Source organism: Athene cunicularia, assembly GCF_003259725.1.
Source record: "Athene cunicularia isolate RWA chromosome 1 unlocalized genomic scaffold, athCun1 chr1_part1, whole genome shotgun sequence".
In the NCBI taxonomy this organism is placed as follows: domain Eukaryota; kingdom Metazoa; phylum Chordata; class Aves; order Strigiformes; family Strigidae; genus Athene; species Athene cunicularia.
This window is the reverse complement of record NW_020799091.1, coordinates 91,459,807-91,484,829: the sequence shown is the minus strand read 5'-3', so window position 1 is coordinate 91,484,829 and position 25,023 is coordinate 91,459,807. Positions and strand designations below refer to the sequence as shown.

At 35.6% G+C, this 25,023-nt stretch overlaps 1 protein-coding gene across 4 annotated transcripts in view; it reads right to left on the bottom strand.

The window, feature by feature from the left end:
• Window positions 1-25,023, bottom strand: part of USP9X (ubiquitin specific peptidase 9 X-linked) — an 83,381-nt gene that overhangs the window by 4,611 nt on the left and 53,747 nt on the right. For 3 of the 4 annotated variants that reach the window (XM_026857619.1, XM_026857798.1, XM_026857878.1), the window contains exons 26-43: window positions 22,919-23,027; window positions 22,187-22,333; window positions 21,924-22,070; window positions 20,902-21,124; window positions 18,413-18,633; window positions 17,835-18,025; window positions 17,216-17,389; window positions 15,153-15,294; window positions 14,200-14,950; window positions 13,564-13,687; window positions 12,027-12,252; window positions 10,806-10,935; window positions 7,350-7,535; window positions 5,448-5,668; window positions 4,270-4,358; window positions 1,565-1,721; window positions 955-1,167; window positions 425-520 (exon numbers count right to left, since the gene is read on the bottom strand). In XM_026857619.1, the coding sequence (XP_026713420.1) occupies window positions 425-520; window positions 955-1,167; window positions 1,565-1,721; window positions 4,270-4,358; window positions 5,448-5,668; window positions 7,350-7,535; window positions 10,806-10,935; window positions 12,027-12,252; window positions 13,564-13,687; window positions 14,200-14,950; window positions 15,153-15,294; window positions 17,216-17,389; window positions 17,835-18,025; window positions 18,413-18,633; window positions 20,902-21,124; window positions 21,924-22,070; window positions 22,187-22,333; window positions 22,919-23,027 (3,547 nt within the window). The remainder of the gene's footprint in view (window positions 1-424; window positions 521-954; window positions 1,168-1,564; window positions 1,722-4,269; window positions 4,359-5,447; window positions 5,669-7,349; window positions 7,536-10,805; window positions 10,936-12,026; window positions 12,253-13,563; window positions 13,688-14,199; window positions 14,951-15,152; window positions 15,295-17,215; window positions 17,390-17,834; window positions 18,026-18,412; window positions 18,634-20,901; window positions 21,125-21,923; window positions 22,071-22,186; window positions 22,334-22,918; window positions 23,028-25,023) is intronic. The other variant, XM_026857709.1, reaches the window with a different exon arrangement.

The window sequence follows — 25,023 nt, the reverse complement described above, 5'->3', positions numbered from 1 at the left end:
GTACTAATTGTATGTAACAAAGCCATCTGTGTTTTTCTGAGAGCCTTCCAATTACTGAAACTGAAATTCAGGCCTCGAGGCTTGATTTTGTATTAAAAAACAAGAAAGCAACTCACAAAATATTATCAATGTCAACAAAGATGACAGAATCAAATTCAGTGTACACTAGACTCTGATGACATCTGTATCCCTGCTCTTTCTACGGATGATTAATCCCTGATCTGGTAACATTACAAGTCTCACCTGAAACTCTAAGGGTGAAACGCTTCCTAGCAAAATGGAGGGATATCTTTATCTTTATTCCTCTGAGTGTGATATTTGACAATAACATGCTTCTTGTTAAATTACTATAATTAAAATCACCATAAATGCTAAAAAAAGCTAACCTGGAACTACGAATAAATGGTTCAACTGAGCTTTTTACCTGTTGATACTGGGAACCAGGTGAATGGGGATACAGTGGAGCATCTTCAGGTGGAGAAGACTCATGTTCATCTGGGGCATCAGGATCGTCTGGTTCCTAAAGTGTGAAAAAGTATTTAATTTACTTAGGTAAAACATATCATAATTTTTCTATTCGGAACCAATCCTACATGCAAGTGATTGTTTCAGTCACGCCTGGAAAAAAAATTTTACCCCACTCTGTCACCCATAACTTTTACTGTACTACATAAAATTTCCCAGCATCCATGTATTATTGGAAAAACAGACTCATTTATAATCTACTTTAAATGGTCAATTTCAATTCTATATGGCCAATTCTTTAAGTGACAGATGTCCACAGAAACAGTAATAAAAGTGCAAAAATGCACAGGAGTATGTAACTGAAGCCAACAAAACCAGAAATTTATAAAATGTGTTACCTCTATAATGACTGGAGACTGCTGCTAAGGTTAATTACTTACACAAGCACTTTACTCAAATTTTTTACCAGAAGTCAAATTAATTCTTTACCTCCTCTGGACAGAGTTCACAAGCTTTTGCAAGAGTCATTCTAGCACTGTGTGATCTCTCTAGGAAGTAGCCATTTGATGTTTCATTGCTTTGTATTGGTGGAGACCAATTATTGTAGGTGTATTGGGGATTGCCAGTGTACGGTCTACGCTCAAGCTCGTCTCCAAGCCACTCTACTGCCCAGGTCCATTTTCTCTTCAAATCTCCATTGCTCTGCAGATGAAAAATTAACAGTTCAGAATTATTTTCTTCAAAATAGAAATATTTTCAGCTTCCAATACATCAGCTATCAGAGAACAGATTACCAACACGTATGCTGCTGTTTAAGACTCCCTGAAATATAATTTTTTGCACAAAGAAAACTTCAAATTTGAAATGAAGTCTGTGGATTTGCAGCTGCATGACAGAATCATGAGTGCAAGTTTACCCAAATTGCTCTCAATCCCATATACTGAATATCTGATATAGGAAGGTTCAAATGAGTTGTACTTAGAAGTTGTAATTTCACCAACGTGATGAAAACTGAATAATGGTGGTTCATTTATGTGTGTTTGGGTATTTTTTTCAGAGCTGGAAAAAAAGCAGTAAGAAACAGAATGAAAGGTATCACCTGAAGGATCTGGTAGGCTACAGGACAGTTGCTGAATAGAGCTACCATGCACTTTATACACTGGTAAGCTCTTTTCTGATAATGATTCTTAGAGCGCTGAATGGTGTCAAATAGTCCATCCCTGTCATCCGGGATTCCCTTAAGTGCATTGTGAATCCTAAAAAAAAAAAAAACCGAACAACAACCAACAAACAAAACACAACCAAAACCCAATACTTCAAGTGTTAGAATTTTAGTATTCGAATTAAGGCTTCACTTACAATGTAATTATAAAAGAGATAGCTCATATTCTGACTTCTGGGTTTAGTGAAGAGGTTTTTTTTTAAATCGGAAAACTAACTTGGCCACATCATATACGTAATTTATAACTTTAGCACGTTTGGAAATATTTAAACTCTTTGAATAAGATATATAAACATGTAAGTATCATTAATGCTAATCACAGCAAACAACTTTAACTGGTTAATTTTTATTACTTGTTCCTAAAATCAACTACATTTACAAAATACACCTGTTAACCCAATAGGTCCTTACAGAATTGGAACAGTTAATTCTTAATAGAACGGTTACTTACGTTACATTTATGCTTGTCAAAGATACATTCTTTTAGATGCAGTTCCTCTGAAGTGTAATGAAGGGTACATATTTGTGCATGGGGATAAGGGACTTGGGCATTCTCTGGAACTAAGCCCACTTTCTGTGCCTTCTGCTCTTGAACAAGGGGTAGAGGAATTAATTGCCACCTTGAAACGGCACAAGGACTGAGAATTGACACACTTTTCACTTTGGAAAAAAAAAGTCGGAAGAGGGCACAGACCTACACTGATGTCTTCAAGAGCTACACCTATTGTAGGAAGAGCAATTGCTCCCTTTCCTTATAGCTCTGGCAACAGTAAGCGAATAGACTCCAGGCAGCTGGGAACCTAGGCTCCATCATGAGCTTTACTTCAGCTGATTTAACTTAATGGTACTTGGAACACTATTACTCCAAACTTGGCACTTGAACTTGTCAAGTCAAGAGAAATTTATGATCAGGTCTGATGCTGAAAAACAGCAGCAGCTATCTCACAGTACAAGAATACAAGAGCACTGAAGGATGCACACTGCCTGAGATCAGATGATGTTTGTTTTCTAAAAGTTTGAAGATATTACCATTTGAAGATATTACCACTGACTATGGACAGTTATGCTATTTGGGTGGGTTTTTTATTTCTTTTAAAAAGAGAAGACAAAGATCATTGAAACTCTGCAATTATCACAGCAAAACCAAGACAGGACAGAGACCATTACTTCAAGCTACTGCCAGAAGGTGCTGCAAGAAACCAGCTGGCCACTTAGTACCCCTCTGCTGAAGCCTAACACAATTCCAACAAACACTGCTATTTCTGAGTCTGCAACCTTGAACATGAAGTGATGTACATCTCCAAGTATAGTGAAAGCAATAATACAACATTCAACCTCCTTCACAGCCCGTTATTCCAAACACAGCACTATCCCAAACAACCACTTCCGTGATTTCTCATATGCGTTTCCACCCTAAAACATTCTTTTACTTCACATCTACTACAGTATGCCCATCCTCCAGCATTCTGTGGAAATAGAAGACATCTTATGGAAGTATTTGCTTATCAGGAAGAAAATACAAACAAATTGTATTATATATGCATCACACATATGCATGCAAAACCGAAAACCCAATGTATAAAGGATATTCTCCTGCTTTAATTAAGCTGTAATTCCTATTAAAAAAAAAGAAATCCCTCCAACTCAGTCTTCATGTTTTGGAGTGTTGTTAAGTCAGACCACCATATCCTCTTACAGTATCTCCTAAAGTAAGACTATGCAGCTGATAAAATCTGAAGAGTGCAGGCTATTTCTACAGGTTAAGTACATGAGTTCAGTCCAATGCCCATACTGCACGCAAGTGTGCTCTTACTCAAAATATTTTAAATGTTGTATGAGACATGGCTGCAAATGAATCAGTACATCCAGTACCACCTGCAGTCACTTAGTATGAAACAGTGACATTTCGAAATATTGAGAGGTAGCATGTTGATAACATATTTTGTGTTACCTCACCTATTACTATATAAAATTTCTGAAAAATAGACTATTCTTGCAAATAGTCAGTATTTGCACTAATTACATGGGTTTAATCTCCACTTTCAAAAGCCTTATTCTGCAGACATATAAAAATTAGGTTTGAAACTGGATATTTAATATACTGAAGTTAAAATTATCTTGAAATGCAATCACACAGACACTACTTATGTATCAAATATACTTTTCTCCCAAGTTCACACTTTATGCATGTCTTGGTGTCACAACTACAACTGACATGCTTCTTGAAAACATCTCATTCAACAGAGACCACTGATAGCCTGGTCTTACTAAGAATCCATCTCAGCACCTGACAGTATATACCAGAAAGTTTAGCCTAAATGTCAAATTTTCTTGTATGCAAAGTATCTTGGGTTTACAGGACTAGGCAGCAAATTTCTCAATGGTAAGGGAAGTCAAGGTGAAAAATTGTAGATTTATCACAAAAACTGAGGCAGAAGTGGGAAAAAATGCTTTATTCCTGTATTTTGATTTAATATATATTTAAAGCAAAATTAATGAAAGGATTAGCAATAGAACCCCTGGAAAACAAGCTGTAAAAAACATAATAATCCTGAATTATAAAAAGACAGGTAAATACTAACCTGTGAGTTTGCCATGAGTCCTCAATTAATAGGATTTGCAGAAGCAGATCCAAATAAGGTCGAAGCTCGTACGTATATGAATATGCAACCTTAAAAAGTTAAAATGCAGAGAATCTAAGAAAGTATTCCCTGAAGCATGCAAATTACATAGTGCAATAGAAGAACAGAACTGATTTGAAGTGACATCTACTGTAATTTAAAGGATATTTCAAGATACAATGCTCAGGGTTGTTTTTTTTTTAAAAATGTTGATTATGCTGGGGTTTTCTGGGGGTTGTGGTTTCACTGGGGTTTTGTTTTTACAATATAGTAGATTTTGTAAAGGACAAAACATTTCCTCATGAGTTTCTAATACAACTGATCTGAAGCCCCAAGTATGAAATACTGAAAAGGCTACATTGAAAAAGTACCTTTAGAAAAGTAAAATTACAAAACGGTATTTTTCACTGATAGTGCTACTTTTAGACATTACATTCAAAGCTCATCTTCAAAGGTTATCCTAAAATGTAAAATACATGGCTAACAAAATATCAGTAAAGTGATTTTCATTATGATTCTTTCAAGGGCCAAACAAAAGGACATAGAAAAATGTGATGTTTACATGGGGGGGAAAAAAGGGGGGGAGACTATAAAGATGAGCTAACAGAAGTAGAATTTTTTTTTTTTTTAATGGAAAAGCATGACTATCCTTACAGAGATTAGAAAGGAAAAACAAGACAGTCCCAAAAAATCTTTCATGAGTCTGAAGCCAAGTACGTTCTGCAGACTTGCGTAAAAGAACCTTAGGAACACACTCAAAAGAAATACAAGAGAGATCTTAGAAAAAGAATCTAACTTTCATGCAATGTACCAGCTCTTTTATGGATAACAATAGAGAAGCTTTAGGAAATGCTCTTGCAATACATAAAGACCACCTTAGTCTACTTACCATTCTTAACACAGCATTTCCAACTCATGAAAGGTTGACTACTTTGCTAAACTCACAAAACAACTTCTTGTAGTATTCTAACATTATGTATAGACCTAAATGTAAATATTGACAGAGGATGCCATCTTAAGGTAAGTTTATCTATCAAGCACCTGTCCAGTATTTAATACAACATTCCTATACATAAATATAGAACCTTGCACCATAGACATTCATATTCCTGCCTTTCTCCTAAGGTTTTTATTTTTACCTGCCAAAGAAGTTCACTGAGGACAGTGGAAGAGAACTGAGGATTCTCCCAACAGCAGAAACGAAGCAACTTGATGGTCTCTTCAGAGTTGCTGCAATCTTCAATAATTTTCTTCACATAACTAGTTCTCACAAACAAAATGTCTGCTACGTTCTGCTGAAGTGCCATTATAGGTTGAGATAAATTAGGATCACCATAAGGGTTGGCAAGTGGGGGATTACCTAGAACAGTTATTACAGATGAAAAGGTACTGAAGTACTTTCAGTGTAGACACAACAATATATACTGGTGTAACTCATCAAAAAACAGCACATGGAGAAAAAAACCCAACCCCTCCCTAATAGCTGATTTTCTTTGAAAAATACTATGGTATGAAATAACTAAATTTTCTGATTGTGAAGCTTGACACATGCTGCCTTAGAGAGCTACTTCTCCTTCTCAGATAAGATTATGCAGTGACAATCAAAACAGCTGGAGACATGTTCATATCCAAGAGGAGAAATTACTGAGAGTTTCCTCAGTGAAATCCTCTTATCTCCTGAATTTATCTGCTACACTGCTTGTATCACACAGCCCAAATCTATCGTATTTCTGGATACAAGGTCTATTTACTTTACTAGGCAATGGGAAAGGGTTCAGAAAACATCGATGTCAGAAGAGTCTTGCTTGAATCTCTAGACTGTAGAGAGAAGTAATATACTCTTGAAAGAATAAATATTAATGTATCTTATTTAGTAAGCTTCATTTTGCGTAAGGAAAGACTGTTGATTTGTTCCTGATATTTCTAAATTTAGCAGTGTTTTGAGATGTTTGAAGATGCCCAGAAGTCCAAGGGAAAACTTTTCTAGCTTAATATGCTGAAGCAAAAATAACGTTACTCCGCAAAGAGTAATCGTAATTGGTAGGCAGAATAATGTACATACAAAGTATTTTTTAGTACAACATTATGAATACGTAATTATTTTTCTTAGGTAGAATATATGTTCAGTGTAAGACTCAAGTAATGCACTGAAAACAAAACCAAATCAAAATTGCCAAATGGTTCCGAAGCTTATTATAGCACAGTAAAATTTTCAGTTCATTAATCTTCCTATAGTACATTCTAGCCTATTGACTTTATAGCCTGACACATCAAGCTGTAATGAGTTTGCCATTAAATAGCTTTGCTACAAATTCCTAATTAGGTTTTCTAAAATATGCTTAATAGAACATGTACATATACAGGCTATAAAGTCGAAGTAGCCCAATATTCCGTCGCCATTTATCAAAAATAACTGCACTCTATTCAACTACTGGAGATATTAATGATTTACACTGTGGCTGACCAATTTCTAGCAGATTCTTTATCTTTTATAAATTAAAGTGCTGGCTTCTGTTTGTCATCTTGACTGTGAACAAACACCAAATAATTTCCTAGAGCTATCTAACAAAGTGCAAGGTCTCTTTACTGATAAGCAGTATTAGCTATTTTAGAGCCTGTTATAGTATTTTTCCTGTACAGATTACTTTGTACTGATAACATAAAAGTAATCTATTATTTTATTCCCTACTCAGAATCAAAAGATCTTTATGCAACCCTTTACAATGAGCTTAAACTATTCTAAAATCATTACCATTCTGTAATCAACAAACTACTACATTTCTACTCAGTTGTTTTCCTGTATCTTGAAGAAGCAAGCCACAAAACATAAAACAGGGAACAGATGGAAAGGTCTTGTGCTTTTTAGTATAGCAAATCAGTTTTGTTTAAAAATATTTCTGTCTTTAAACAAAAGGAGTTTCTAAACTTAGAAAGCAAACATTTTTACAGCTAATACATTTTACACATAATAGCTAAATATGCACAAGAGACATTTACTGATATATTCAATTAATTAAAGGAAAGCTTAAAATTCACTATACCATTGATAGAAGACTGCATCCGTGATGACACATTGCAACAACGGATCAGTTGTGACACAACAGTGTATAGTTTCCCCAGTTCAGCATACTGGTATTTAATTGGAGGACCTGGACCTTCATCCAGAGCCACAAGCATGAAGGTTGCAGGAACATTTAGTTTCAGAAGTTGTGTCTTCTCTGCTACACCTTTACAGGGGGACAAAAATAAAGACATACCTTGTTTCTGGCACTGACAATATTATTTAAAAAAAAAAAAGAAAAGTAACTACTGTTTACATGATTCTTAACTTTTCAGTTGCTGGTTTTATTACAACCATCACTTATGCTTTCTGAGTGAAAAAATAATCAAATCAGTAACAATGCATAAGAAAATTAACCTCAGCTGAAAAAAAAAATATGGAGAGTTGTAAATTACTACATTTTCTTAACAGTGCTCATTAGCACTTAACTAAGTAACTAGCATCTGTGTTAATAGCAAAGTCTGAGAAGTCTTTTGGACAAAGCATTACTCTTTATTGTGAGGCCCAGGATAGGATGAACACCTCCCACAGGGTATTTTGATGTTTTTCCATCACATCCTAAATACAATAATCACAAATCTAAGACATTTCCAACTGTGCCATACTATGCAGTAAGTGCAAATAAGAGTGACAAAATAGATTAAGAAAAAACAAAAAATGAGAAAACCTCCAAAACTAACCAAAACCCCAACCAATCAACCAATCCAAACATACAGCTATTTTCACTGCAAGAATACCTTGCACATACTACACATGTACTTACCAGTAAATTCGGTATGTCCCTTCTGATCTTGTATTCTGTTTCTCAATTTAGTTAAAAGTCCTGATTTTTCATACATTTCCAAGATTTTTCTTATTCTGAAATACAACTGGACCTCACCTACCATTTTTCTGATAAGGAGGAATCCAGATAGCACCTTATTAGAGCTCTTTTACAGTATCTTTCTGATTAGGTTAGTTTTGTAGTTACATCCTTTGTAGAACTGATCTCTCACTTCCTTCAATGTCAACAATGTATTATTTGATTTCTCAAAGTGTCAGACAATTTAATCTTTTTCACAGAATCTGGGGTGCTGCAGGAACGATGTATTGTGGCTTTTGTTGAATAAATACATCCATACAGAAGCCTTCAGTTAACAGTAGTAAGACAAGCACAACTGCGTAATATTTCTATGTTTATCTTTGTAGGGTAGATTGTGATAATGATCAGACCCACAAATAAAATTTAGTTATACTTCCCCATCTGGCTTCCGAGTGCTTTCCTAGTCAGAGGCTTCAACTGCACTGACTGACTACGAAAACGTGATAGAGAAGAAAAGATAACTTAGAGCAGATGAACTGCATCTCCCTTCTCCGTAATAACATTAAGTCCATGCTGGGGGTCATGACAGAACCCTGCCTGACAGAACGTTTTGGTAGACAAAAGTATCTGAAAGCAATATACATATAGGTGAAATTAAATTATCACAATTGCCTTGATTAATTGTACAGATAGGAAATTAAATTCCTTTAAAATTGTCTACCCACAAGAAAGAGCTTCCAGAACTCCATGTGTGTGTGTGAATTCTACGTGGAAATACTGAAATAACTCCATTTGGACTGATAAACCTGCTTATCACTTTAGCCACAAAGTAATCTAACAGACACTCCCATTTGTAACTTGCCTGCATGAGTCAATAACCAGCAATGGCTGAGCTGCTCAGTATTATGGGCATTTTGTAACATTTCCAAGGGAACTGGATCTCCTAGCTTCATACTACTTTATATAAAAAGATGAAAATACCTTGTATTAGAGAAGAGGCAGAGTGTAATAGCCTATCACTACATAAGAATATCATATCTTGTTTAGAACTTTCTGTAAAGGAAGATGCTTTGTCACTTAGGCTACAACATGTGAAAGAAATGGACCACCAACAGAAGACCCTAACAACTGGGGAATATAAGAATATAGAGCTCTGTGACAATTCACTAGATAGGAACCTGTGACTACCCTGATCAACCTGAAAGTGCAGAAACAATCCTTTATTCGACTTGCACTTTATTACTCATAATTGCTCTTCCTTAGGGCAAATATATAAAGCAGCAATGGATTAACCTACCTGAGAAATTGTTTATTCAATCAATCATCAACTGATTTTCAGAATGCTGGCAATGCTAAGAGAAAGCATGATTACAGCTGTTCATTTGAATGTGAACAGGATTGATCTTGGTTTAACTGCAAAAATTATTTTTGTTTGGAATGATTACTTCAGACACTATTAGTATTATTTTATTCTTTTATTAGTATATAGGCTAGTGACTTTCTAAGCAAAGAACCTACAAAATCCAAAATTTAATATAAGTTTTTGTATCCTTCTAAATCTATATTGACTTCAATTTTCATAATGCTGGACACAATTAAGATCCTGAAGAAAAATGGGTGATGCTAGAAGTACTGCAGCCAGTATTTCATGCTCATCACCACAAAATTGATATCTACCTCATCTCAATTATAATATAGCATGTGTATAATGGGTCTGAAGTGTAGCACCTGCATATACAGGTAGTCCTACTCGTCTTGCATTGAAAGATGCTAGAAATAAATATTAATTTGTGATCATATTCTATAATTTAATTTTTCATCTAAAAATTTAGGACTTTTAGTCCTGATGAGAAGAGTCACTCTCTCAAGCTTGGAAGAACTTTCCTATATTGCAAAACCACTGGCTTTTCTTTACGGCTTATCCTGGAGGAACTACAATATCTGATAAATTTATAGTGGGACTTCCCTATTCTTGCATTCTTTTATGTTATATGATGTCTATGGTGAAACCATTCTGGCAAGCTATGATGTCTAAGAACATACACAGATTGAGCTATTACTTCAGCCTCCCAAAGAGTCTTTAAAGGGAATATATATACAGAATCAGTGTTTTGCATTCATAGCTATGAAGTTCAAAGGTGAACTAAAGAAATTAATATTGAAATGGCACAGTTGGAGTGTATAGACAAAGCATGACCATCTGTACTGACATTTCCATAAAGGAGAGTAATGCATCTCTCTTTTTTGAGCTTTTATCTTCCTCAATTTCTTCAGTCTCAAACCAGTTGAGAGCCCCACAGGCTTCTTGGGTTTCATGACCTCCCTGCAAATAAGCCCTGAACAAAGCATCATCTCTCTTGCCATTTTTTCACCACCACACCCTCTCAGAAGGACACAGTCTTATTGCTCCAAGCTTCTTGTGTTAATCTTCCAAGGATGGCCTGAAAAGTAAAGCCTCAAACTCCAAACTGGAGTAACAGAGATGCTCTAGAGGGCATTTATATAACATGGGATGACAACAATCTCTCTAAGGCTAAAAAACTGGATTCTCTTGCTGTTACTTGTATAACAGGATCATTAATAAAAACCTGTATATTACAGCGTCATCACTAAAAGCGTTTGTAATTTGCTTACCTAGATTGGCATACATCACAAACAGATTGAAATACTGCTGCAAATGGCGCCCATGTTCAGATACTTCCCTTCTTAGAAGATTTAGTACCGCTCTCAGTAAGTGATCACTTAAACTTAAGTTATCATAAGCCTATAAAAAAAAAGTTTTAATATTAGTGATTGAACCTATCAGATCTTTATTTAGTTTACACTTTCTATCATGGCAGAAAAGAGAATTGTTAAAAGGTATGGGATTCATACAAGCTCCAAAATACTAGCAGTGGTTAGACTTCTGTATCTCAAAGACAGACAGACATACAGGGAACAAGACTCCCATCACTAAATACCATGTAAGTCCAAGAAATTATGCAAGTACAGAAGCTTTTAATTGTGTTTTTTCTCCAGTAACAGCTAGGCTTAAATACTCAGAAAAGCACATGCAGTTCCACTGTGAATTTTATATGCTAGAACAGACAACCAAATCACCACTACAGTTGTATCTCAAATACCTCATGAAACAAAACACTGTCAAAGCGTATGTAACTTTAACTTAATACAAATTCTTTTGCTGGATACAGTAGTAAAAACATTCTGAGGAGGTAAGTGGAACAATATAAAGTGTTTTGCTGTAAACATGAAAAACATGACAAATCAAAGGTTCAAAAAGGTCGATATTTTAAATTTTAATACAGTCCAAACACAAACACCATTATGGCAAAGTATTACATTAAGATTTTTTGGGGGGGGGTTGGGTTTTTTTGGTCAGTTCTATTTGTATAAAATTAGGCCACTCACTGTCTACTCCTACACAGAGTTAAAGTTTTTGACAATTTCAATCTTGCGGGATACAGGGGATGAAAACTTAGGGAACTCCTGTGTGTTTTCGTGGGTTTTGTTTGTGTCTTTTTGGCTGGTTGGTTGTTTTTTTAAATTCTAAAAGAAAAACCAGGGTTGACTCCCCTACACATCACTTTTTTATAAGCCACTACTTTTATTTTGCAGATTTCACTCTCAAAGTTCTCACCACTCAATCTTCACAGAGATTTACAAATGAGGGGAAACTGAACCCGACAGCAACTCTCACAAACTGTTTGAGTTACATCATATTATGTATTGAAAAATGGACTGTACAGCTTTCCTGATAACACTGACGCATATACTCCAAAATTTACTTTACATTAAATACTTATAACAAAGAAGTAAGACTATGTTTCAAAAGCTTTTAATTAGAAAATGAAATACCTGACTGGAAGGTCCAGGAGAGGCAAAAGGTGAAGGACATGGTCCATCTTGCAATGAAAAATGTGCAATAAATACTATAAGTTTTGCAAATGCACCCCTCACTTCTGCACTAGGGCATTCCAAAAGATATTCCGAGAAGCGGTTTGAAACATTAAAAAGGACATTGTGTGCAAACCAAAAGCGTACATTCTTGCTGTGACGAAGAAGGATGCATAATGCATCATACCTGAAATAGAAGATGACACAACTGAGAGATTACGACCAAATGTAGACAATTAATTTTAGCAGATGTATCCTTTTGCAGAATTTGAAGAAAATACATGTTAAAGGTGATCCACAAACATTTTTGCTCACAAAATGCATACAATCAAATAAACTGTAGCTCCCATAGAGATACTCTATTACTAGCAATCACAAATTAAAAAGATATTTCAATTTAAAAACTAACATTAACCGTAGCATTTTACTTCTATCACTTGGAAGAACTGAGACAGGATTATATTCCCCAACTCCCAAACTACTACACAAAGCAGGTCCTAAATTAGCAGCAATCATTCCCTCTGAACTGGAACTGGGGGAGAGGGTGAGCAGCAGAAAACATGTGAGGTACATTTCATGAGCTCTATGTAATACAGGTAACTAAATATGTAACCTATCAGGAATTTATATTCTTATTTACAGACCTAAAAACCCCTCCAGAACCAAAACAGTAACACCCAAAGAGTAAAATATCTGTTCCAGAGAGGGTCTTGTGTGACTATGTCCTCCTTCCCGCAGCAGGTATTTGAACTCCTCTTGATCTCTTAAAATAACATGAGCAACTTAGCTACTCTGAAAGTTGCTATTAGAAATAAAACTTGAGGTATGTTTTTTCCATATATTACACAACTACTTACTGGTAAACTGGTAAAGTACTGGTCATCATGAATACTAGATTTTCTCTGTAGTTCTACCAGTAGTAAATTACACTCCTCTCCCCCATACATAATAAACTAGTTTAAAGACTAAAATGCTGTGGTGCTAAGAGTAAGATTGTACAGTTTGTTATACTACAGATCTGAATTATGGGCCCTGTAGCAATGTACATAAAACAGTCTGATAGTAAGAGTCTAAAAGACTATATACATGTTTCAGAAATAGAGTAAAATATAAGCTGCAAAAATGGGTTGAAAAGAACTTTGTTTAAAACTACTCAAACCATGAACGAACCATTTTGGATTAGAATACATAACCTATTAGTTTTGTGCGATAAGATTCTACTCCTTCTAAAAAGATACACAGAAGATAGATTTAAGCTGTCTGAAAATTAACTTTGAAGCTGTTCAGCTGAGCAGCTTATTTTAAAGCTCAGTTTCTTCCCAGTATCTTCTGTTCAAATTTCGCCCCCCTTTTCATGTGCACCATGACCATGTATTTGTGGGAGAGGGGAAAATGGGACAGGCCACTAACACCTTTTGTTGTCATATGTATATAACTGGGATCTTTTAACAGACATCAAACTTCCAAAACTGTTAATTGTTGTTAAAAGACAAGATACCAATCGCTAGCAGGGCCACGGACTATTTTCTTTGTATGAAATCCTGTGGTGAAGAGAAATCTAGCAGCAAGCTGAATACTAATCATAGTTATTTCTTCTGCTTCAGGCAACAGATGATCTTGTCCTAAAGAAAAATCAAAATACTCACATGTAGACAAAGCAAAAACAATTTAGTTTAAATAATTTAACTGTTTCCAGATCAATGTTTTGTCTGACATTGTGTTGCAATTTTAACAAGAAACTTGGATCAAAACAGCCTCTAGCTTCTATAATGTATCATTTGAAAATGTAAGCTTTAAGACAGCCACTTGGAGTCAAGCATGTCTGATTTTAGAAATTCAGCATCTTACCTTTGAGAACTGTCTTCAGGACAGCCCACAAACTTAAGTATTTTAACATGACTTAGTACAATAAGCTGAATAATAGTTGATAGTTCAAAGTATTTTTTGCTAAATATTCTGGAATGTTATCACTGATAAACAACTCAGCAACAGATGTTTAACTGGAGAAGTCGAGAAAGACAGAGTATGGAAAGCAGAATGCACAAAATTTTCACTGGCTAGCCAAATTTCTGACAACAAAAATCAAAACATCTTGCAAGAAATTAATCCATAATTATTGCACTAACATACTAACCTGGAGGAGGATTTAAGTAGACACTATTACAGGTAAGCAACTTCTTTATGAACTGGAAATATTCTAGGCTGTACTGCATACGATTATGCATGAACTGCACATTCTGCTTCCGAACGCTTCGTTCAATGGCTGATGGCATTTTTATCTGATGAGGTTTAGTGGTGATAGCGAGTTCTGAGATATATTTTATTAGTTCATTGTCTTTGTCTATAGTGTCCATACGTTCATAAAAAAGAATATAAGCATTCCACCACCTCTTCTGGCGTCTGTAGGACATACGCTTCATCATGTGATCAAATACTTCTCCCATGTATTCTCCACCAAAACACTGATTTTTCATTTCTTCATCATCATCCATTTTACACTCTGTCACATCTCCATCATCAAATTTATACCACCGATTCTTCTCACCATCTCCACCATTCCTCTGGATAATATAAGAGTAATAATGTCCACCACTGGCTTGCCCACTGTGTACAAGTACACCAACAAGCCTGTATTTTGTGCTCCCAGAGTGTTCATTTTCAGACTGTTCATTTTGTATTATCTGATTTTCAGGATTTACATCATCTCCTTCCAATTTAGCTACACCTGCCACTGTGTAAGGCTCCATGTCCAGCTCTCGTGGAAATTCAAAATAATCATTGAACTTGATTGCACATTCCCTTTCCCAGTCATAATCAAATCGTTTCAACTGGATTGCAAGAACTGGAGGCAACTTCTTAATCAACAAGCGTTTCACTGTATCAACCTAAAAAAGGACATGAACAGTTATTAGTTCTTAAGTTTCAATTCACATACTCTTACAACAACCAAATTCAGTAATTAAAGGATAACTTTTTTTCCCTGATCATGAACTAAGACTTAGTATGGCTAAAACTTAGTATGGCTAAGACTTAGTATGGCTATAACAACACAGTTGTACACAAATTAAACATATAAGGAATCATTACCTTTTTGTTGCATTTTTCACAATGATATGCATTTGCACCTTCCAATAAATCTCCTTTGACATACTGTTCCAAAGAATCAAGAAGGTTTTGGTGATTTCTTATATCTACATTCAGAGTTGTGAAGGATTCCTCACATTCGTACCTACCAATGAACAGACAGACGTAAGAGAAAGGCAGAAATGTGTTCAACTTTTATGTTTTACAGGTGCTATGCACCCTACTGCAAAAGTTTTATTTAGGATTTGGTGTAAGCTTCTGGCAAAAGGAGTTAAGCAGTAAAAAAAGAACTGAACTCTTTTTTATTGCAGTCTTCCTACAATTACATTATAGTATCTGCATGATGTATTTTCTGATCTGCACTAACTATAGTTATTTTATGAAGATCATAGAAATTACTTGTATGTTTCAAGTTCACTGAAAAGGTTGTGGAAGTTGAATCTTTTAGCACATCCTGTTTTTAAAGCAGCTAAAGTAGCGTAAGAGATTATTGGCTAACTTCAGCTACTAGGAGAAGCACAGATAGCAGAGAGGCACAGATAGAACAGCAAAGTACCTCTTCCATTGCTGACCTTTACAGTCAGGTATTAGACTGATAAACACAAATACTGTATCATACCTAAAGACAACAGTTCAAAACAGATTCCAATTTTTTAAAAAAGGACATTTTTACTTTTCTATCTCAAAAAACCAGAATAGCTGTCTTTGTAAAATCACTTTGTGTATTTACGACTGGCTTTGACTTACACAGTGTTCTGATAAAACCTTCAAACAAATACCTATCAATGAATCAGCAATACTTGAGACACAACCAGTTAAGACACAAAACAGATGTAATACCTCAGGGTAGTACATAGGATCAGGAACGAATTGTAACTCTCGTTGCTTCACATCTGTATCTTCTGTTTAATTACCCATTGCATATAAAGTAAAATCAGTGCTTTCATTTTATCTTGCAATATTTCAACTTACTTCTGGTCACACATTTTAACCCATGAAACTTAAAGAGGTTCCAGTTAAAAGTTCTTCTATTTCATACATGAGATCAACTGAAGTTGAAAATTTGCCACAATAAAATCAGTTTGTATAATTATTTTTTCCTGTATTTTAATTGCAAACTAAATGATAACAGAAAATGGTCAACCTTTATAATAAAGAGAATGTGCAATAGTAATGTGCAGAGAGATCTGTATCATTTAAGAATCACACATGATCTGAAAGGTATAGAACAGTAAGAAGGCTAGCTGTTAGTGATAGACAATTTAACACAGTAATAAAAAGCCAGCTTTTAAAAAGAACAAGTCAATCATTAGGCCAGCTTGAAATCTTGCACGAAATTTTTAATCACCTACCTCAAAAGGGATACAGAAAAGAAGTCTAGATAAGTACAACTGAAAAATGCCTATAGCTCTACTCCTTCACTAAGCATTTGTCATTGATCACCATCATCAAGACAGTGAGCTACAGACTTTCAGCCTGATTTGGTATGGATGCTTTTTTACATACCCTACATGAAGCTGAATTTCAGTATTCACATTTTAAGTTAGTTAAAAATGCAGCAGAAACCTTAAGAAAACTATAAACCTTCTACAACATTATTAAAATATTAAAATTGTGAATTTAATTAATTCATGAATTTAATTCATTGGAATTAAAGACTGATACTTGGGTCAGCTCTATCCACACACTATAAAAATCAGCAATTTGTTTTTAACTATAAAAACCAACAACATGGCAAGTTGTTAGCCATGTCTTAACATTTTATACATTTGGTCCATAAGTTGTTTTTACTTTTAACATGAAAAACCTGTATCTTTTCTTCCTCTGATCAACACAAAATGTTTCACATACAATCTGCTACGTAGAAGCATTAATAGTCAAGTATTTCAAGGCACATGAAGACAAATTAATGTTAAGGCGTAGAAAAAACACAGTGGCACATTCTATTATCTTTAAAAAAAACCAACAAAACAATCAACACAAACCCCCACTCTTGACTGTTGAGTCACTTTCACAAAAATACACAGGTTTTTTTTCTGTAAGAAAGAAGAATCTTAAGCACTTACCGATGTGGGCATCCTTGACAAATCTTCTGATCAGCAAAGGACCCTCCTAAAACTTTACTTAACATTGCTGGATGGCCCAAAGCTTTTAAAGCTTCATCTAAACTGTCCACCAAGGAATTAAAAAATTCTAAAGCATCGTGCTGCTCACGTAGATTTACAGGTTCACCCCACAGTCTGAAAATAAAAGCATGTTCTTGTTAAGTGCTTTTTGGTTTGTTCTCCAACAATTTATTTTCTAAAAATACTATACAAGCTATTAATCCCTCTTTCATATGGAGCAAAACTATATTTGTTTGTGATGTTGTATACCACCTGTTACTCTGTCCCTGACACTTATCGACTGATAAGTAAAAACAAGCTTTTGTGTATAACTTCATACTTAGTTCAGAGTCTCAATATCAAGGTCAACAACTGCTAGAATTCAAAATAATCATCTTGATGTAAACTTGGGTATATTAACAGACTTCAGTAGAATGGTGAATAGGCAGGATAACAGATACAGTGTTACACAAGTTATGCTAATTTACATTTAACATCACTATCCTTTCTTATAATACTATTATTTTGTTGCATTTCAGTGGTCCAGTGAACAGACATCAATATTAAATCTTTTATTTACCTAAATTGTTTCCAAAACCCTCTTGGTACATAGTACTGTAGCCTGGAAGCTGCTAAATGACCAAAAATTACTTGGAGATGCCTCAGAACTCCAATATTGTACTCTTTTCTATCTTCTGTTTTACTCAGTGCTGGTTTGTCTTCATACTGATGTGGATAACCAAACACATCATCTCGCGGGTCAACATTGCTCTGAAAAGCAGAAGAAAATCTGTGCAATTAACTTTGATATGTAGCTGTTTCATAGCTAGTTGTATCCCTTGTTTAACAATCTAAGGTGTTCCATATTCTCATCTGAAGAAACAAGCGATATCTTTGTATGCATGGTATACAAAGTCCATTATATAGTGGTGTATGGTGTTTTCAAGTACAAATCCATGAGAAGGAAGTCTGCAAACCCTGCTGCTTGGGATCTTTAGAACTGCCTCTCTAGGAGCGAGCCTATTCAAATAAGAAATATTGTGCTATTGTCCCCACTGCTAGCAGTGGAAAGCAAAGTGACTAGCAACCTAAATTTGTTAGAACCTCTTCATAAAAAATAACTCTATTTTCAAGATAAGCAATTTCTATGTAATTTACCTCATTGTCTTGCTTTTCATCCCCAGACATGTCATCATCTACATCACTGCCTGTGCCTTCAATTGCAAGAATCCCATTCCTGATGGCTGGAATCATGTATAGCTGCTGAATAACAGAATTCATATAACAAGTGGCACCAGCATTTTTTAGTCCTACAAATCCCTTTGGTGGTCGAGGCCCAACAGGTGGTAGATATTCCCATTCTGTAAGCGCTTCACAAGCTAAAAAAGAAAAAAAAAAAAAAAAAGGCAGAATATTGATTAGGAAGCTATTTTGTTATAGAAGAATTAGACCTTCAATGCAGTACAAAGGGCAGTTGCATAAAATAGTATTAGTCTGTCCCACACTGCAGTGTAATAAAACAAATGTTCCACCAGAAAACCTAATTGCTAAAATCAACACAACTTCTATGAAAGACAGTTCTATCTGTAACCTTAACATGACAGCATTTTCTACTATTGCTTAACTAAAAAGGTGGCCAGACAATTCAGTCCATTTATGTATCAAACAGAAGTCTTCCCAATACCAGTAAGTTTCTTAGCCAAAGAATTTAGTTGAATGAACCTACAATATATAACCAATTTATAAGCCTTTCATAAATTTATAATACTTTTAAAATTACAATATTTCATCTATGTCTCATTTTTCCTTGACAGGATGGGAAACAGCTTTAGATAATGCTATCTCTATGATTTCTGAAAGACTTTTTTCTCCTGAGCCTTCTCACTCAGACTTCTCACATGTCTTCAGAATACATTTACAATCATAGGCTTCCTAGGCTAACCTGTTGTTCTGTGGTTCTAACACAAAAAACTCTGATGTAAAAAATAAGAGAGCATGCATATTAACAAGCAAGCTTTACCTGGTGTATGAAACACACAGCATGCACAGTTCATACATGTGTTCTCTCTTCTGTCTGACATACCTGGTGTTCTATTGTGCTTATCAAATACTTGAGTGGAAGGAAATGCCATAAATTCCTTCTAAATGTGAAGTGATAAATACACTACTTCCCAATAGAAAAGGGTGAAGAAAAAAAGGATGAGGCAGAGGGGAAAACCATAAAGCTTCCCTTTTCATTTGTTCCTTTGAGATGGAACCAAACAGAAACCTCAAATGACTCACTGATACCACCAACTGGGCAAGTAGCACAGCCACTGTGAGAGGCAGTAGACAATTCCCACTACTGAATACTATTTTTCTAGTTGCTTATAGTTTTGCTAAACTCTGTAAGTTTACACATTCTTTTAAATCATAGAACAGTTTGGGCTGGAAGGGACCTTTAAAGATCATCCAGTTCAAACCCCTGCCATGGGCAGGGACACCTTCCACTAGACCAGGTTGCTCAAAGCCCCGTCCAACCTAGACCTGAACACTGGCAGGGAGGGGGCAGCCACAGCTTCTCTGGACAACCTGTGCCAGTGTCTCATCCAATCTAAACCTAAACTCTTTCAGTTTAAGATCACTGTCCCTTGTCGCATCACTACAGGCCCTGGTAAAAAGTTTTCTATGTTTTTCTTATAAGACCCCTTCAAGTATTGAAAGGCCATGATAGGGTCTCCCCAGAAACCCTTTCTCCAGGGTGAACAACCCCAACTCTCCAAGTCTTTCTTTCCATATGAGCTTGGGTTGGTTTTTTTTCTTGCATTCCATTCTCCGCCCTTGTTAATATTATGGCCAAAATGGTTTAGCTATCCCATTTAGGGTTACAGAAGATATGCTCCTGTTCATTCATTTTTAAGAAAGTCTTAGATGCTTTTTATTGATAACAGAATTTGTGTTACGTACGAGCCTTGTGCCATCCTTGTGAAAATACGCCCAGGTTTCATCTGACTATCAGGTTTTTTAAACACTAACATTTACAAGTTGCTATAATCTTTCTCCATTGAGAAGGGGGAAATTCTTTAAAGTGTGCAGCTGTGCTGAGACAAGGCCAAAACTGAGAGAACAAACATTGAGAAAGGACTATGACAAGCAGAGAATGAATACAGAACTAAAAAGGGAAACAGGACAGTGGACCTGTGTCTGTGTGTGGACAACAATGACAAATTAGGTGAGCAACCAAGAGACTGGCACTAAAACTAAGCCAAAGATACCTGATGAGGTTCTGGGATTGGTTAGGCAGAGCCTGAAACGATGAGACAAAAGTAGAAGATACAAACAGAATGAGGTTCCTGAGAGCTGGTATGGACAAAGGGGAGTAGCCAGAAATAGGGGTAGGAAGGGTCAGACTGTGTAAGTGACAGGCTGGAACTTGGATGCAACCATGTAATGCAAGTCAGTACATTTACTGCATAAAGAAGAACAAATGAAGACTACACTGACAAACTTTCCTGTATTTTCACAGCCTGATTTTGAAACATTAAAAGCAGCCACAAGCAAACCACAAACTAAAAAACTCAGTATCTAGTTCAGCTGATAATATAAGCAAAACCTACACATTATATACATTAAAAAGTAGAAAATAGGTAATTAAAAATATTACATACTAGTGATTGCTGTACCTATGTAATACATTTCAGTCAAGGTGTCTACTATCTGTTTGAGATTTCGCACACATCCAACTGCTAGTGCAACTAGTAGCTCAAAGCCAGCATTAATAGTAGCTGGTGAACTACAGACTGGTATGGCCTGCTCAGCAGGCAATTCTCCATTTCTCATGTATTGTAGATAAACATTGGATGCCGGAAAGATGAAATCATCTATCAACTCCTGAGAAGGGAAAAAAAAAAAAAATCTGTTACCATAGAAATGCACACCATTTTGTAACAGAATAAGAGTTATTACATAAATTAATATCTGAGAACCAGAGGAGTACTTAAAAAACCCAAGAATTAAAACTGAGAGCAACACCATAATGAGCTTTTAAATTTAAAACAGAATAACTCCATTCTGAAGTGGTTCCCTGCAACCCACCCCCCCGCAAATTAAAAATAAATCTGTATTATTCTTGATTGGTAAAAATTTTCTTTTGCTAAACCAGTATTATCTACAAAGCTCTTTATCAATTAATGTTGAAAAAGCTAACAACATTCCTGCTGTATAATATTAGAGGTACAAAGAAAACATGTCTGATTATAGAGACACTCAGATGTAATGCATTTGTTCAAACCTGCCATTAACAGCACTAATTAAGAACATGTGGAGAAAAGACAATAGAGGGATAATGAAAGAAAGCAGTCCTGTACAGGATTATGCTGTATCTAGCTCACTATCCTTGTGTGCTGTTTGCAGAGTCTTGGAAGAACAGCTCATGAAGTTACAGCAACTCCATACACAGTGGTTCCAAAGAATGGGAATGTTAAGTACTCTTATAAATAAAATGTGTAACTTAAAAAAAAATAAAATTCTAAAGAACACATTAACACTCCAATTAGAAGTCCTTGTCAAACAAGGGACCTTTTAATGGTTACAGACCACAAGGTGCGAAGCTTCTTTTTACCTATTTATAGTAAAAGAAACCAAAAAACTAAAAAAAACACCCTCCATAGGTCAAAAATCTTGGACTTACTTTAATAAGATTAGCACCTCCTTTTTCACAACCAATGTGGTATTTCTTCTCAGGTGTCTGGAATGCTAACAACTCTTTTGTTACTCCAAGGTGACCCTCCAAGATCGTTTCTTCGACACCCGTTTCCCCTGTTCTTTTTACTTCATCCTGCCGTTTAAGAGAAAGTTAGAATACTCTAAATAATATACATTTAGAAAGCTTAAAACTGTAAAACAAAGCAGCAAAAAGCTGATTATCAGAAATAAATTGATCCTAAAACTTACCCTAATCCTCTTAAGCCAGTCAATTTCATTATTGAGAAGAACTTCAGCATTGGGTACATTAATATTACTGTTGTAAGCATAGTTAAGAAGATGTCTTAAGAGTGTGAAGTAGTCTCCAGAATGCTTAGCTCGCTCTCTTGCAGTACTCTACGTAAACCAAAAACAAATGATAAGGAATTCATACACGCTTTTACTTACAGTGCCAACAACATACTTTACCTAAAACTGACAGTAAATATGAAAGAAATGTAAAGTAATTTTTACCCTTTTAGAAGTTTACAATTGTATTCAGTTGTTAATTAATGACTTCTGAACTATTTTAGTAGCTATTTCTATACCTGAATGGAAAACAGTGAAGCGATCAAATGTTCAAAGAGAACCACAAGGATGAAGAATTGAAAACCTCTGGCAGGCCCAGTAAAAGACAATAACTGGAGGTATCTATGTCATCTGTTCACGATTTTCACTTGAAGGTTAGCATTCACTGAAGATCAAATGCATACATTAAAGTTTATTGCTCATGTTCTTATCAGAAACGTAAAAAAGTCCCTTTCACTCTCATCTAAACTCAAATGGAAATCAACTGTGCTGCTTGCCTATAGGTCAAAAGGAATCCATATTTTAATGACTGTTGTTAATAGCAATTTGCCTTTTCTTGCAGATGTTTTGTAATCTGCAGATTACTTTTCACAGAAATTCACACTGTACAAGCCTCTACCTCTAAAAACTTACCCCTAGAACTGTAAACAGCAGGGTAATGAAGAAAAGGAGAGGTCTCTGTCCCATGCAACACCTGGTAGCCATTAAAAAGAACTGCTCCTGTGCCATCTGACGAACAGTTCTGGAAATCATTTAATAGAATCATTAAATTCAATCTCCCTATCCAAATAGGACATTATAAAAAAAAAAATAAAAATTGTGCTTATCTGCTTAATGTCATTTTCTAAAACTACACATAAGAAATGGGAATACTTTTAATTATTCACTACACATCACATTGTTTCTCCTTGCAGTGAAATTTTAGACACATGAATTACTATTACAAACCTGTTTCATAACTCAAATATTTAAAGGTAAAAAAAAGAAACTTGTCAGCACGTAACCACTAAACCTTCACAACTGCCAGCAAATACTGCACAATACAAGCAATTTGCAACCCTAAAAATGTTGGTTTTTTGTAATTAAGCCCCAGTTGGGCTTGAAACACAAAACAGAACTACCCCAATAATACCGCTCTTACTACAGCAGTTTGCTGAACATCTATGAAGTGATCAAAATTTATCATCAATAAGAAATGAGAAAAGATGACCCCCTAAAAATTCAAGTGGCTAGAATTAAAGGAAATTTTCCATGTAAGAACTGTGGAAATGGATAAGCTTAAGGAAAAAAAAAAGTCAAAATCTATTCTTTGAAGTTGTAAGACTAATTATCTGAGCACTATATATTGTAAAAACTGTTAGAAACAACTCTGCTTGGGTGGGGAAACAATACAAACGAATGCTGTGCTTTATGAAAATATCTCAACATATAAGAAACTGAATTTCACAGGGTCTTTTTGGTGTGGCTGTCATTGTTTTCTGCCCATGAGGTCACTGTGGAAAGCATAGGAAAGAATCCTATTCCCTTCAGAGTTCTTTCATATGTGGTTAACTGTGATTCAATCACATGCAAGAATGACCATGAAGACTGAGCAAAGATGCACCTAGCTGAGCACCCCACCTCTGTTAGACACCTAGGAAAGCGCACAAGAAGGAAGCAGGCAGTGACACTTTTCCAGAATGTTCTCTCAGCTTCTAACAATTTGTGGTTCAGGAAGACTACCAAAAGCAGTATTTCATAGCTCTCACTGGACAAATTCATGAAAGAACCCCTCAAACTATTTCCAAACTGAAGGTTTACACTGCTTAAATGTTATGCTCAAGAAGTTCTTGACAAAGAAACACTGTTCTCTATTTATTCTCCCTTTGCTACTTCTGATTTTAAAGGTCTCTGTGGTATTCTCCTCCCATCATTTATCTCTTCTCTAGTATGAAGTGCCCCAAGCTATTCAGCTGTTCCTCAAATGGAAGTAATTTCAGAGTTTTGATCTCTCTTGTCACCCTTCTCTGATCTTTGCAAGTTCTACCACACTGCTTTGAGTTGCAGAAGACTGTGGGGTGGAGGGGATCTATTTGGTTCTTAATAATAATTGACATTTTATGGGATCTGATTGCTGAGCCAATGTTTTCATAAAACTTCTCCCAGAAATTTAAGATACAACCCTTCAACTACTTGGGACACATCACACAGACACTCCTTGGGTTCATACACTTAAAGGCAGAATGAAATAGATAAAGGTGGTCTTTTCCTAAAGTGAGAAAGTGTGACCAAGGAAACACATAATTCACACTGTCATGTCTCTAAGTAGTATGCAGTATTTGAACAAAAGTATTATACTTTCATGAGGTTATAATAATGTAAGAGCTCTTAAGGAACCATAGGAGGAATGCAGCTGCCTGAACACAGGAATCCAGTGCCATGTTAGACACCATGACAGAGATAGCAGATAGGACACAAGTCTCACGATTAACTCACACTCCCATGATGAAACAGCTGGAGGCCAAATGCCTCCACTAAGGCAGGCAACCTGAATCCCCTCCTACTGACAGCTCCAGGATACAGAATGCTGTTTAGTTAACAGAAGTCAACCTCTTTAATGGGTGTAAGTGCCACTTCTTTACACAGGCAGTAAGAATTTTTATTTATATGGGCCACATGTGTGGCCACCAAACACTTTGCAGCCATCAGCAGAATATTTCTGGGTTCCAGCATCATTTAGGACTAACTGTTCAGCTATA